Source organism: Equus przewalskii, chromosome 2 (assembly GCF_037783145.1).
Source record: "Equus przewalskii isolate Varuska chromosome 2, EquPr2, whole genome shotgun sequence".
NCBI classification, from domain to species: domain Eukaryota; kingdom Metazoa; phylum Chordata; class Mammalia; order Perissodactyla; family Equidae; genus Equus; species Equus przewalskii.
In genome coordinates this window covers 72,708,061-72,724,885 of record NC_091832.1, presented here as the reverse complement: position 1 = coordinate 72,724,885, position 16,825 = coordinate 72,708,061, and the positions used below count along the sequence as shown (strand labels likewise).

The window sequence follows — 16,825 nt, the reverse complement described above, 5'->3', positions numbered from 1 at the left end:
CACTTGCTAAGTTAGCATAATAGGGTCAACAGAGGATGGGATCAGGAAGAACAGCAAAACATGCTAGACAATGAGACAACAGTGGATAGCATGTTTTCCTAATACAAAAAGATATGTTTCATCATATCTTTCATGAAACTCTCAAGTTTTTCAAAATATGATTTTATCTCACGTAAGCCAATGTTCTTCCAAATGTGGTCTCCTTTTCTAAGTTTTTTCTAGTGCAAATTTCCCTATTCATTGTACCTTTCTTAAGTGGTGTTTTCCAACTCATTATACCTTCTCAAGCAGTATTGACTGGGACTAGACAATAATCTTCATGATGATGATGATGATGATGATCATCATCACCATCGTCTACATCATGACAGCATACAGACCATCTGGCATGTGATCTGCACACCATAGGCCCTGATAGCTCAATTACAAGGGTTCCTGCCTTGAGCCCCTTACTCTAGAGGCCCCCCCCCCAGCCCTTGCCCTCCTCTGGCTCTTCCCCTTTTGGCAAGGTCAGCAGTTCATGGGGCTAAGTCCAAGTCTGTGCCTTGCTCTCTTCTGGGCCTTGCTCAGGGAAATTGGACTCCAGAATTCCCTAACAATGGCGCTGAGCCTGCTTCATGGACCTGCACTGGTCACTTCTCAGGGCAGATTTTTTTTTCTTTTTTAATTTTCCCCAGGGGTAAAACAATGGAAAAGGCATGCATATATGTGTAACAGAAGAGGAGGGAAAACCAAGGAGTGTGAGGGGATGGGTGGAGTACTTTATTTGTAGTCTTGGTCCAGGTCCCATAAACCTTAGAGTCGGACCTGTTTAAAACAGGAATTAAGCAAGACTATGCAAGTTAGTATAGTTTGAGACAAACTTCATAGGTTTCACCTGCTTAGAATATTGTTTCCCATTTAATTTCCAAAAATCCTATTGACATCTAACACTGTAGTTAATTGATGATGGTAATTTGATAATTGTTTTAATTGTGGATAATTATTTTCTTATTTTGCAGCATATTGGGTAAAAGTAATTCTTGAATAATGGTAAGATGTTCTTGCTGATGTATTCTAGTCTATCATGGAAACCATAAATGCAGTTTAGATTATTTTTCCCTTCACCACTGTTGACACTAAAGCTAGCTTACCATACTTTTGTTTTATCCACACACATAATGTCTTCTTGTGTTTGTGTCCAGTAGGTTTACATTTCTTTAATTGAAAAGTAAGAAAAATCAGTGCCATTTGCTGACTCAGTGTTCTTTCTCAAGTTCCAGAAAGCTAGAGAAAGCATTCTAACTGAGCTCAGACCCGGTTCCTGTTCCTCTGTCCTCCTCAGTTAATACTTCAGCATGAGGGTGCTACACATTTTTCCTTCTTTCATTTCAGTCTAGATAAATCTGTCTTCCTCATTAACTACCCCCATCAATTCCATATTGAGTAATATTTTTAGTAACAAAACATGGAAACAAGTAAACAATCTGTTAAAAGTCTATATTGCCCACATATTTATTGCATGGTTGAAGTAATTAACCTACTCATATCTACACACATTTATCCTAATCAAAGACTTAAGCAACTTCCTATTGTTGGTTCTATAGCCCTTTGATTATGTTGCTCAAAATTTTTTGGCCTGTAAATTTGACTTTGTCAGTCAGCTGTGAAGAAAGCTCTTTCTCTTCACATCTGAAATTTGGCATTTTTTATAATATGACACATACTTTTCCTGAACTGGGGAAAATAGAATTTTGGTAATACATGTATAATCCCTAAAGCTTCTTATAAAATGAAAACACTTTGCACTTATCACAATTTATGTATGTTATTCATTAAAAATTTAGGGAGGCATAACATATGATCCGGATATCAATTGTTTTAATTCATAGTGAAAATGTGTGCTTCCACATTTACAAACCTCAACTCTTAAAATTAAGTGAAATTTTATGTATGACAATAAATGTAAAAAGTTAATAAAGGCTATCCCATATGGTTTTCCTACATTATACGTTTGAAAAATGACGGAAAAGGAATATCTTTGTTATTGTCTAAACCTAGAAGACTGGTAAAAGTAATCAATTTTGAGAGAAAACAACATATTACATTTCTATGTAGCAATAGTCTAAATAATCCATCATGGATTGCATTAAACGCTTTCATGTGAAAGTACACTGACATTTTGTAACTGAATATGTCGTCTAGTTCAGTCATCATTTATTCACAAATATTTTCTGAACACTTTTTAAGAAGAAGGCATTTGACAGGGTGTTAATAGAGAGACAAAAACTGGATAAGTCCTGATTTTAACAATAAAGAAACTCTGTGTGCGCACGTGTGTGTGTTTGTGTGTTGTAATACATAGCTTTCAAAGGTGGAAAGCAATTTAATTTTATCTCTTTACATATCTAAGCATATATATAAATATATAAAAATTTATTCAAAATATATATTTTATATGTAAGCTTATGGAAATTATTGTGAATAACGATAGTTAATATTATATATAATATGAACATATATCTGTCCATATACAAATATGCACATACATCATAAACTGCAATCTAATTAGATTTAATCAACATTCACTGCATACCTATGAGATTCCAGGTAATATGCTAAGTACTGTCATATATTATCACATTCATTATCTTATGTGACCCTAAAAAGAAAATATTTTTTTAAAAAATCCCAAAATTATAAATGGGAAAATTTATAGAGAAATTTAAAAATATGTGATTAATACATTTTTAAAAATTTGATTAAGTAACCCTACACATTCATCTTTTGATTAGCCAGGGTCATAGGACACAAGTCCTATGGATAAACTCATGCTCTGGATAAAACTACTTAAGTTATTGAACAAAATGAATTTAAGGTAAATCTGTTTAGTCAAAATTAAATTCAATATTTATTAAAATAGATGATTAAGTTCAATGCTGTGAATAATATTGATGTTGAAAGGTATCCTTAGCCTTACTACAGATATCTTTCTGCTTCCATCTAAGATAATTCATTACATAGTCATTAAACAATTCCCCAAATCTTAGTTCATATGTAAAATCACTGAGTAAATTAAAAGTATTTAAGCTAACATTATTGAATATTAACTGTGTGCCGAAACTGTTCCAAACTCTTCTATATGTAATCATAATTAATCCTCACAACAACCCAATTAGATGAGTGCTGTTGGTGGTACCTCATTTAGAGAAGAGAAAATTAAGGCTCAAACTAATGTGGTAACTTGCCTACAGTCACATGGCTAGTGAGTGTCAAAGCCAGAATTTAGCCCAGGCAGTTTGACTCTTCATCACATGGCATTGTTCTTTGACGCTGTTTAACCAGGCAGAAAAGAATGAAGTTACTTCTCATCAAATGAAAAAAAAAACAAAGAAGCATTTCTATCAAAAAGTATGCTTTTTTGCCACATATTTATCATGTGCTGTTTGCAGACTGAACCAAATGACTACCGCCTTATAGGCCCCTTATAAAAGGTAATTTAACGTTTTAATTTTACTTGTTTATTTTATAATTGATGTTTGAAATAAATAAAATTAACTTTCACTTGTTCAAATCACAAAACAAATTATTTATTTTAGGGCAAAGGTTTATGTTTTTCTCCCATGTAATTAGTCCCACCTATTTCACATTTTTATTAGCTACGAAGCATGCGTTTTTCACTGGGATTCTGACATTTAAATAATTAACCTACGTACTCACTTTTTGAGGGCACAGGACTTTTCCATCTTGCAATGGACACAATGTAGTTTATATTGATTACTATGTAGTTGCAAACAATGAGCACATTCTCATATATAGACTTACCCCAAATTAGAAAGATTTCACCATATCATACATGCAATAGGATGCATATGGATAATTAGGAGAACAACAATCCCAAGTAAAGGCAGTAAGTTTATTTAAATTAAGCTTCAAGCATTTATTAGCTGTATAATCTTTGGTGCGTGACTTAACCTTCAAGATTCATTTTCCTCACATAAAAATTGTGTCTACTTTTCAGAGTTTTTTTATAGGTATAATAAACTGAAGAAACGAAAAAATAGATGTGTGGTACATGGCCAAGAATTGATGTATATTAGCTCTCCTTTTAGGCCTTTACAACAAGCATAACAACAACAAAACAAATACACAAACAGAAAATAAGTCACATCCATGATAACATAATATTGTGATAGTATTCATTTTGTTATTTACATAAGCTATATTATATGATCTATCATATAGATCATATAATTTATAATATTGCATATAATACATTAACATTTTAAACTAACATTATATTTACATATAATATCCTTCACACCAAGATTTTTTTTAAGGATAACTTAAAACACTGTTTATTAAAAATTATAATGGAGGGCTTGCCTGGTGGCATAGTGGTTAAGTTTGTGCACTCAGCTTCAGCGGCCCAGGGTTTGCGGGTTTGGACCCTGGGTGTGGACCTAGACACTGTTCATCAAGCCATGCTGTGGCAGCATCCCACATACAAAATAGAGGAAGATTGGCAACTGATGTTAGCTGAGGGCCAATCTTCCTTACTAAAAAGAAAAAAAAAATTCTAATGGAACAATAAAGTCCTACCATGCTTGTGAGAGAATAGAAATTTGTGTAAGAAAGAAGAAGAATTACCACACAGAAAACCCAGAAAAGTAATGATAACTCTGGGGGTAAATTTTAGGTCTGACTGCTGTGTGTTCCAAGTCATCTTGTTAAAGCATTGCTGCTTCATTTCCCTGAGACGATAGAATGTTGATCAAGACCAAATAGGGCCAATAGAGGACATGGAGTCCTTTCCTTTTGTGGATTCATGAGAATTACTTCATGAAAATTGCCATTTAATTACCATGATTCTGAACCACTGGGAAGAGATTTGGGGATAAGAGTAAGAGAATCAGAATCAGAACTTATTTCTTCTGTAAGATCTGAAGGCTTGGGGGGTAATTTACAGGTAGGAGAATGCTAACCTCTCAAAGATGGAGTCTATTGTATGCTGCATGGATTCTGATTTACCAGCTTCCATCTACTTGCCTGCCTCCACCAACCTCTAGTACCAGCGTCTTACAATGTTTCAGACAGGAACTGAGGTAAAGTAGACAAAGGGGATAGTTAGGGGAGGAGTAAGGAAGAAAAATTGCCTGTGCTTTTTATGGGATTTTAGCTGTTTTTTTTAGAAAATAGCAACTATCCTGTGATATGGTCAGATTTCTTAGGAGATGCTATCTAAGATCCAGAAGGGCAGAAACTTTTCCTCATTTTGTCCACTACTATATCTCCAGTGCCAAGAACTGTATTTGACACATAGTTGATGGTCAACACAAAAGTTTGAGTAAGTGACTGTATCAATCATCATCAGGTCTAGCTGAAGAATTTCCTATGGTTACGTTTGCAAGATAGATAGCACAACCTGGTTTTAACATGTACCTGAACAATGCATGTGTTTGCTCTACTCTTTGGGCTTAACACCTTGTACCTCCTGGTTGTCATTGCCTGCATCAGCCTTGCAGACAGGCTTCCTTCCTGGAGTCCTTCCCAACAATGTGGTAATTAGATCTCTCATAATCCTTTTTCTACTTACTCTTCCATACAGATCCCTAGTTGTTGTAGTCCTAGAATGGACTGATGCACTAACCAAGGCTCTTTGTTACAGACAATAGAATCTGCACTATTTTAAGTAAAAATATTTATTAAGAGGTATAGAACTTAGTTCACAGGATTAAAGAACGGGCTCTCTACTGAGCTCTTAGAACTTCTACAACCCCACCACAGAGCTGGAATCTCATAGTTCTTACTGCTTCCGCCATTCTCAGGACTAACTATGTAAGGAAGCTGTCATTCCAGCTGCTGGGTTCAGAACTACACTGCCTTTGCCATTATCTGTAAAAGGAAAATTTCTGTCCCCAAACCATGCTTGTTTTCCAAAAAGAATTTCATAAAAGGCCATACTTGCATTAATCTGATAGGAGAAACCTAAAACACATCTAGAAGGCTAACTGCAAGGGAATCTTGAAATGTAGATGTAACTTTTAATTTTCTAGAATTTAAAAAGTCAGTAAAAAGAAAGCATGTTAATTAGTGTTGAAATAGTTGTTGAGTCAACCAATTCACAGCATCCACCATTAACTGTTTGTAAACTTTTGAGAAACATAGATATGCATTAACATTTCTAAAAGAATACTGAAAGTTTTTTGCAGAAATATATGCATATATAAAAATTTTTGATTTCGCATAAATCAAAACGGCAATCATGATCATTTTTAGATAGATTATCAGTAAATTTACTTTCTTGTTAGTATATAAAATTCTTCTGAGTGTGTATAAGATAATACATGGAAAGCTCTTAGCAGAAGGCTTAGCAATAAAGAAGTACTCATAAATGCTAACTATTCATTTATATAAAATCAAGATAAAGCAAGGAAACACCTTATGCAGGGCACTTATCAATTACACAGAAATTGTGAGTTACTCTAATTACTATTTTTAACTCTCTGAATTCGTTTGACTTTTTAAATGACCATGCATTAACATGGAGAGAAAAAAATATTGTATATGTGGTTCTGTATGCATCTATCTATATGCTTATATGTTTATATAGCTCTTTTACCTTAGAAGCAAATTCAGAAACATTTAGCCTTCCACAACACATCAACAGAAAGGCTGTAAACAGGAGAGGCCCACAGATGCTTTGTTCCACATTCTCTTGCACTCCAGAGAATAATCAGAGAAAAGACCTCTCTGAATGAGGATGATGACGGTGGGGTGGGGGCGATCATACATGTTTATTGAGCAGGGTTTTTTGTGCCCCCACTATTCTCAGTGCTCTTAGAGACAATTCTCTATGGGTCTCTTGCATTTTTGCATGCCTTGAGAGAAAAGACACTGACTGTTTTTTATTTCAGACTTTCTTTTCAGGGATTTAGTGTAGTAAATATCCTAGGAAGGTAAAAAAAGTGTCTCCCTCTGGAGCAAAGGGCAAGAATGTTTACTATCAAGTGTAATAAAGAAAATGTCTCTCTACAGGGTAAATGTCAAGTATGTTTCCTGTCCATTATGAAATATTTGAGATTCCTAAGCTGGGCCAGGGAGGAGAGTGTTCCTCTCCTGTAACACAAAATGCTGCAAGCACATTCATCATCTGGTCCTCTTCTCATGGCCCTGTGTGATCTGGCACAAATGCTGGTACTCCGGCTATTCCTATGACTGTGAGTAATAAACTGTTCATTGTCTCTGATACAGGAGTCTTGTGTCTTCTGCCAGCATCCAGGAAACTGTGAGCCTCACTTGTTAGTTTGTGAAGAAGGTGAAATGTCAGACCTGCACAGTTCTTGCAAAGTGTTCTGAATTAAATAACTTATTTAATCATCAAAACAATCATCCTATCAAGAAGGAACTATTATTACCCATATTTCATACAGATGAGGACATTAGTACACTGAGGTCAAGTAATTTGCCTTTAGTCACACAGATATGTAGTGGTAGACCCAGGATTGAAATTTACTCTGGTTCTACAGTCTGAGTGCTAAACCACCAAGAAACTGATTTCATGATCATTGTGCAGGTTTTAGCTTTTGTTCTGTTTGTTGTCAGAGAAAGATGGAATAATAATTTCAGAGATTGCAAAAACTCCTTGCATCTTGTTAAATTGGAAAACTGCTTGGCTTGTTCCCAATACTTTTCAATGCAGTACCAATTAATCAACATCAGTCTTCTATCTAGCCTGCGCAATCTCTTCACACTAGCATTACTCCCGTCCTCAAATTTGCTAGTGATACTTTCCTAGTTATAAATTACTCTTTGAATTTATTCTCCTATATACTCTGATTTATCCTTTATTTCTCATCAGCCTAACATTAATATTTGAACATTTGTAATCCGCTACTGCCCCATGACCTAGAATATTTTCCCTTATTCCTCATCTCTCCTGTACCTTCCCATTCTTCTAGACAATATCTTGTCTTCCTATAAAATGAAAAGGCTTATCACCAAGAGTTCATTCCCAGGTGCCCTCCCCATTATTATTTGATGCAACTGAACTTATCATATCTTCTCCTTTTCTGAATTCTTCTGGCAGACCAACATTACCACAAAACTTCTGGCATAAAGCAGTATTTCTAAATGTAACAGTAGTTAACTGATAATTAATGAGTTAAATTAGATGTGGCTTTGTTTTTTTTAATTTATCACAAATAAGTACTCCTTGATAACACTGTACTTCCCAAAGAATAATTTTCTAGATATGTTTATGTTCAAAGCAGTGTCCACTGCATTGGACTATTTTTTTCTTCTATGAATCTGCATGCATCATGGTAGGGACATGATAAGAATAATGTTAGTCTAGATATAAATATGACAGTACACAGAGGTTATTTAATATCAGTAGGTCAAATGTCTTCAAGGTTTGAAAATTTGTGGATTATAACAGAATTATGTAAAATAATGAGGCAAAATAAAGTCATCATGTCTTGACCTCTAATCTTAACATTTTATGAAATTAAAGCTTATTTTTTCTGTAAATATGTTTCTACAATGTTTCTATGTTTCTACAAAGGATGTATTAAAAATGTATTAAAAGATATTTCAAAAAATATTGAAATAAGAACTCACAAAACCAAGAGCTTTTCATTTCACTCAGAAGGGTCATACTCTTTATCTCACTTAATCCTTAAAACAGCTCTGTGTGGTATATTATATTTATATGGATTATAGGTGAGAAAGGAGATTAAAAGTTCTTAAGTGGGGGAAAAATAATTGAGCCTAAGTGTGCTGAGTATAAACCAAATGATACATCTTGAAAATTGTTATATAAATCAGTACTTCTCAGAATGTGGTTCTTGTAGCTCCAGCGCTTTGAATGATAATAGCTGTTTCCTGAAAAGCAGGTGGTGGGGGAAGGACATCCTTGGTCAAATACAACGGAAATGCTTAATGAGGCAAAGGTAAGCATCACTAAAGGATTATATAGAAATTTTGCAATATCACAGTGCACATTTGACCGGAGTTTTCCCCTATTTTCCAGTGTTCAATGGATAAGGATTCCACACACCAACAATTTAAGGAAACGATGGTATTAATTTTAGCAAAATGGCATGCATTTTCTTCCAGTGAAAACATTTACATCATATTATCTAAGTAATTCAAAAAAAAAGTTACCTGTATATGAGTTAAAACTATGAAATGCATCTTATAATTATTTAACAGAAAAATTATTTGGTTTTTGTAATAATAGGTAAAACTCCAAATTAACTAATCCATCGCAGTTAGACAAAAAAATATGTCTGCTTTGACTCTTAGAAGTCACTAAGTGTAATATCACTTACAGAGTTACAGATCCTTTTTGTATAAAATTTATATTCTTCATAATTAAAAACAATTTAAAATAACTTGCAAAACACTTAAATATTATGTTAAAGGTTAAGATCTTGGGTAAGAAGGAAGAAATGCACATTTAAAAAACACAAGTAAACATAATCTCTTTAATAAAGTCAAATTTCATGTTTAAAGTGGCCCGGGGAGATTAAGCAAAAAGGAAAACTGATAGACCATATAACTTCTCATTGGCACACAAAACAGGGACTTTTGCAAAAAAAAATAACGTTCGCAGGACCATTTCAAGAACCGCGCTCTTTCACAAAAGCTAACCATTGGGAATAAGCGAAGTTATTTCATCAAGCCATCAAACACATTTTGGTTAATATTACTTGATATTTCTTGAAACATGACATTCAACTATTTCAGGAAACAGTTTATGGAACGTTTTTAAAAAATTTTTCAGGAAACCATTTAACTCTACTAAAAGTTTAGAATAAAAAGATTCTGTATTGGTGACTGAAGGAAAGATCAATATTGAGATGTTAGTGTACAGGTAAAAAAGAATATTGGATTATGTAAAAAAAGTCTGAATAATATTCGTGTGATATTATACACAGCATTAAATCATTATTTAATTTATTAGTTAAAAGATTAAATCCAGTTACTCTGGATTGTTTTCCCAATATCATCACACCTCGCGTGCCTTGATTTCTTTTAGATAGCACTGCCTCCTGGTGGGCAAAGAGAGCTGTAAAATTAATCATTTGGAACTAAAATAAATGACCCATTGGATTAGACGATGTATTGGTATCCTTTGGAAGACTAGAGAATGTATGCAAAAGGGCGGAGGAAGATGATGCGTTTGGCATAACATAAATCGTGTCCTTCTTGGCGTAAATGAGAAACGTGATCAGATACTTTTTGAAACCTCTTCTGATTGATGATAAAGGCACTATTAGGGAGAGAAGGATGTTTGTCTTCCTGTTTGTTGTGGCAGGAGGACATGCATCAAGATCGCCTAAAATTTTACCAAGTTGTTTAAATGATTTTTTTAAAGAATGGAGGATGAATTTTATCTTAATTCTTAGAGAAAAGTTATTACATACACTGAAATCTACACTACTTGAAAATTATTTAATGAGGTATGTGTGGGTACCATTTAGATTATAGTGAATATATTTCCATTAATTTATTTTTCCTTTATGAAATTATAATAAGAAATTAAATTGCTATATTTTTGAAAATTTGTCAAAATAAGAATTACTATCTTATGTATATAATGGTTTCCAGAATTTTCATCTGTATAGTAGCATTTTTATTTCAAAAACTCACTCACATTATCACAAAAACATCACTCACATAAAGAGATATGATCATTATTTTAAAATAGCAAAAGATCATAAATGGAACAGATGTCAGCTAATGAAATCGGAAGATCTGACAATGTGTTCATAATAATTGGGAATTACATTTTTTAATTGATTTCTTACTCAACAACCAATTTATATTCATATAGTTAAGTTAGATGTAAAGTGAAATCGATTGAAATATTTGAGATGCTTATATTAGTGATTAAAGAATTGCCAATCATACACTAAGTTGTCTACATATAACATTGATATTTTGCTGCAAGATAATCAATAATTACCCATGAAAATACATTTTAGCCCCATTTAATTTCAAAGGTGCATTTTTAATAAAACAAGTAGAGTGAAAATAGAATTGTTCTGATATAATGCAATCGCTATGGCATAAAATGTATATAAAACAATTATTGTTCCTTCACATCTTTTACGGTATTTAATTATTTTTTTAAAATTATTATCAAAAGTCTGCCATAAATACACTTGTCTGGGGTTTATCCAGCATTAACGGTTGCCAAAAACAAACAAATAAACAAAACTATAAATCCTTTGGTTGACATTTTCTAGAGGTTGAGTTTTCTGGTCTTTTAGGTGTTTGGACTTCCTAAGGATTATAACCATGGAATAAGATAGGCAGAACCCACAGTTTTCATAAATCCTATAAGCAATAATTTATCTCAGCAATAGTGTTCTGAACAGAATACCAGAGAACCTAATATTCATAGTGTATGATACTGTAATCCATTAAAAATAGAGACTCTGAAATTCACATAATGGCAAGAATCTCCATTTCAGGTATTACTTATTGTACTAGCTATATGTTATTTCCTAAACATAAAGACATACAACAATTAGACAAAAAGTCTCATAAAGGGCTCATGTATATAAATTACCATCTTTCAGTTTTACGCAATATTTTCATTTATTAACGTAATGTATCCAATGGCTTTTAGGAACGAGAATTTAAAGATCTATTCCTATCCATTACTGTTCCTGACTAGCTACTTGACCTTGAAGAAGTGAGCTAACCTCAGGAACTCTGTGAGATTATTCTAGTTAAAAGCTCTCTGAATATTCATACAATCCATATATACATATATATATGTATATATCCCTATATATATCAGATGATGTTCAGTGCTCTCAGTTGCCAATTTTGAGATGTAGGAAATAAAGGAGAATCTGAACCCATAGTTGTATAAAAATAAATAGAAAATTGTGTGTATATGCCTTTGTGCACTTGTGTGTGTGTATAAAGACTGCAGGTTCCACAGTTCTTTAAAAGCATTTATTGACCCAAACACACACCTTTAATTGATTAGATATGGTATTAACAACGTTTTTATTTATGGTGCAATGTAGATAAGAATGTATGTTCCACAGGGAGCACAATTGTGTGACTTAACATTTACATATACATAAATGTATATGACATATTTTCCATGTAGAATCTATTGAGAATTGTAGATTTGAAGGATAAATGTTTGTAATAATGGCATTGTCCCACGTCCTTACAGAAGTATAAGCCTCAGAATTTCAGATATATAAAGGACTTTTGATATCATGGGATATGTTGGCTAATATTCACCATAAAAGAGGAATTACTTGTAGAGGGGTTAAGTCAGTTATCAAAGATCGCAAGTATTTAGTGACCAAGCTGGCACAATTCTTACATATGTTCCTTAGAACATTACTATGTCACATTTATTATCTATTTTTTTCTTAAAGTTACAAAGCATTGAGCAGTATTTATATAAATTGGCAGTAGGGAAAATACTTGCAACCATGCCATTAAATAAAAATAACACATAAATAATAAAATTGACAAATATCAACTCATGAAAATGTAAAAAGCATTGCTAACAACAGTATTTTAAATTTACCTAATGTACAATTGGTAATTGATTAAATAAAATATTATCCATTTTAAAATAGAACAAAAATGATATTTACTTTGCATGTGATTTCTCAAAATGCTGTCATGTTTAAATGCTAAACCTTATCTAATAGCGTGTGTTTGAGGATTAAAATGAGATAATATATGTAAAAAGCTCAGTACAGTGTCTGATATCTATTAGATATTTAAGAAAAGATGAGTGTTAATAACATGTAAGTGACCATTAGAGAGCTAATTTTAATCCTCAGTGTCTCCCAAGTGTAAAGTCTCAACCAAAATAGAACTAGCAATGAAAGGGGAACATACTTAATTTTTTATCACTTCTTGATGGGAAGAGCCAAGAGTATCCGCTGGAAAAAAGAGAAGGGGAAAATTGTGTGATAAAAGCTACTGGACCTTTTTGGTGAACGAACTGTCAAACATTCTTTTATTGACAGAGCGAGGCTAAAGCAGATACTCAGGAGCATGCTATAGCATAACCATACGCACACTTTCCACGGTGATATTATCCTTCAATTGTAGTAAACATTTTAAACTATTTTGGGAAATTAAAAACATAACTAAGTTGATGGAATTTTTAAAGCAAAAATCATTTAAATTTTCCTTAGAAACTGTTACTGTTTCATCACTGAGCATTCTAAAGATGCTCTTAAATGTAAAAGAGTAAACTAATCACAAATTAAAATACTGCCCTGAGAAATACTGGCAGAGGATAATTGATTTTTTGTGTTTCTTACATTAGAACTATTCTTCAAAGGAGATTATTTCCTAATAATATTTATAAAATTGTCAATGGATTTTAAACCACGATGTACTCTATTTTAACATATCTGTAATGTCATTGAAGAACAGTGTGAAATATGGCTTCCCGAATAGTTGATCTTTCTTTCAAACCTGTAGGACTGTCTTCTTTTTCCTGCTTTAATCTTCGATGCAACTTTAAGGGAGGATATCTTAAACATTGTAAACTTCAAAATTGTGTTACAAATGGAGATTAGGCTCTAATTCGTTTAACAATAGGCAATCTAAACACAAAAATCAATTGAGAATCTAGTGGCATACTATTGTTGAACCAAAGTTCATTTTGCCAGTTAGATTCCATAGAAATATAATTTAGAATATGTAAAAGTATGGATTTCTATGGTATTTCAAAGCAATATTAGAATAAGAGCATGTGCAAGTGCCAAATAATCAATCAGTTAGAGAGTGAATTGTAAGTTTCTAAACATTTCAATATACATCTCTCTGTACACAGAGGAAAGAGGGATGGATTTTCAGGGAGTGCTTGGTGCCTTAATGTAATTTCAGGTCACTGGTATCATGAGGTTGGGATTGTTTTTACAAGGAGAAATAGGCACAGAATTAGAAAGAATTTAAGCAGGAAATTAGAAGATTAAAGACTTCCTCTGCATACACTTCTGACAATGTACGTAAACATGTTCTAACAAATAAGATTACCAATTAGTCAGGAAGTCTAAAAAATTACTAGATGAGATTTGTATCAAATAAGGTCATAGTTCCCATTTCAATAATTAGTTAAGAAATGTCCAATATTTGATTTTCAAAATTTTTATCATTTACCAGTGGATAAACTATTGCTTTTATGACTCAATTTCTTTTCCTCCTAATATTGATATTTAAAAACATTTTTAAATGCCCATTCTTAATTTCCGGTAAGAAAACTTTTCCAGAAGATTCTCATAAATAGTCAAGAAAAATATAGGGTTCTTCTAAGTAGAGCTTGGCAACAAGTCCTAATGTAACCATATATCTCTGATTTACTTGCAATTCAATAGTCTAGAAGCCATAATGTGAGAGTTCTGAACCAAGTGTCAGCCAAGAACAGTGAAAGAAGTGACAAGCATCATCTTGAAAGTTTTACTGCATTATAAAAGAAAACATGTTCCTAGATAGTAGTTGGAAAAACATAATTTCTACTACTTCAGATGATATGATTTATGCACCCCAAGGCAATACAGCATCAAGAAGAAAGATATACTAAACTTATTTAAATCAGAACAGAATTATAAATATGATTTAAGATTAAGCTGAAACACTAGGACCTTTCATGAGAAGGAAGATGTTCACTCAGTGTGCTTAAAATGCATATATTATTTAAATGCACATCATACAGCACATCTCTGAATAGAAATTCCCTTTTGCAACAGAAAAGCATAAAAATTTGAGTTAATATGAGTGTTTTGAGGATAAATAACTATAATAATTTCTCATATACAATAACAAGCCATACTTCAGTTTTCTAAAAAAGACCACAGATAGTTTGGAAAGCCCTAGACGGGCAGTCTTACATAATTTATTTGAATAAAATATGTGTAGAAAAATAAAAAAGTATGTCTTTCATATTCTTCAGTAATACAGACATTCAGAGATGACCAAACATGGAAAAAAATTATGTCAGTCAGTTGCAGGTAAATGTGCAGAGAAGATTCTATTTTGACTTGTTATAAATAAGCAAGAATGGTATCGTCAATCTAGAGAGCCTCAGAAGTGTTAAATGCCCTTTCTTCATTTCAACAGTACACACAAACTTAGTGACTTCTCCTCAGCTATTTTTTTATTTTTGTAGAACTCTGAAAAAAATAAACACAATAAACTCATCTTCCCATGCAAAAAGGATGGAAAGAAACAGCATAATTGTGCTTCACTCCACAATCAGGCTTGGTACTAGGACATATTTGGGGAGGGATAGGTGGGCGAGTATGTCCAAAGTGTAGAATAAGAAGTTCCAGCATCTAAATGGAGAGGCCAGAGGAATTAACCCAGGAAAAATCTGTGAAGTTCCATCACTATGATCAGGAGGAACAAAAGTTAGTGGAAAGCTTTGTTGAAGGATTACCTAGAATAATTTATTATCTCAATGAGTAAACTTCAAACTTAAGAATGTCTTTATGGAGAAAAGAATCTCCCTATGTCCAACTAGAGTTACCTATGCCATATTAAAAGCTAACGTCAACTTTTAATATATAAATGTTTCTTGCTTTTTCATAGAAAATAAGATGAGACAGCAGTGACTATAAATGGTTCTTCATGAGATACATTTTGAAAAGGTTCGTCCACTGAATCATAGATGTGACAGAACACCAGCTCTTATGGACAATGGTTGGTGGAGGAATTCCACAAGAACAATTCAGGGAACAAACAGAAAACTGTGTTGAAGCTTCCAAAAGCACTATATGATGAAAGGAAATTTCAATAGAGAATCCACATTGGCTTTGGAGAATTCCCAAAAGGCTCACAGTGGCTTCAAAATCACACACGTTTTTGAATTTTCATTATTTCTCATTTTTATTTTCAAAGTAGCATCAAATCTTGTTTTTGCTACACTTACATGAATTTTTGAAACTATGATCTTAAAACAGTCATTTCTTACCTTTGATTCTTGAGCTTTCTTGACTTTTTTCCTGCTGGAATTAAAACAGAAATAGGTCAAAATCTGTAAGTATGTGATCAATAGCCTGATATAAAGTATATCTATATCTATAGTATAACTATATCTAAAGACTTGTCAAAATGTTTTGTTGTACATATACCCACGAATCATTGTAACACAGTTCTCATCTTAACAAATACTTACGTCAAATCTTTTATCAGAGTAGTAATCATTCTTAGGGGACATAAATTTCTCTAAGAAACCAATACATTATATAAATATGGATTTATAAACAAACAAATAATTAATGAATAATAAATAAATTATCATGTGGCTCAAATGCCTTAGGTCATTCCAGTTAATTCCAACAGATATTGAATGACGTCTTCAGAATTTGCTTTCAACGTCACTACATTAATCAAAAATTGTTGGTAAAGGAGAAAGTTTAAGGGCAAACAGAGGAGAATTCACTGAAGAAAAACACAAAAGATGTTTCAACTATCTTCCCTTCAATTTAACTTAGAATCGGTCCATGTCTCACTTCTCTAAGGCTAAAGTTGACAACAATTCTATTATTTATTCAAAGGCTGCTTCAGTCAGACCTATCTATCAATTTGACATACTCCTTATTAGTTACCAGGCAACCCCAAAAGAACCAGCTTGCTTTAAAGTTTTTAAGTAGAAATTGAGCACTCTATAACTTCTCAATTAATGTTCAAGCATTCAAGCATAGTTTACTCTGTCTAAAAGTTACAGGGTCTCACACTAAAAATAATTTTGAAATATGTTTCTAATAAAAAGTGGCAATTATACATACATACATATGTATGTATAGACTGAACTGCAGAATTGTATGAATGCCAATAA

At 32.8% G+C, this 16,825-nt stretch overlaps 1 protein-coding gene across 4 annotated transcripts in view; it reads right to left on the bottom strand.

The window, feature by feature from the left end:
- Nucleotides 1-16,825, bottom strand: part of FSTL5 (follistatin like 5) — a 718,252-nt gene that overhangs the window by 575,261 nt on the left and 126,166 nt on the right. For 2 of the 4 annotated variants that reach the window (XM_008519642.2, XM_008519644.2), the window contains exon 3: nucleotides 15,959-15,992. In XM_008519642.2, coding sequence (XP_008517864.2) covers nucleotides 15,959-15,992 — 34 coding nt within the window. The remainder of the gene's footprint in view (nucleotides 1-15,958; nucleotides 15,993-16,825) is intronic. The other 2 variants (XM_008519643.2, XM_008519645.2) reach the window with 1 other exon arrangement.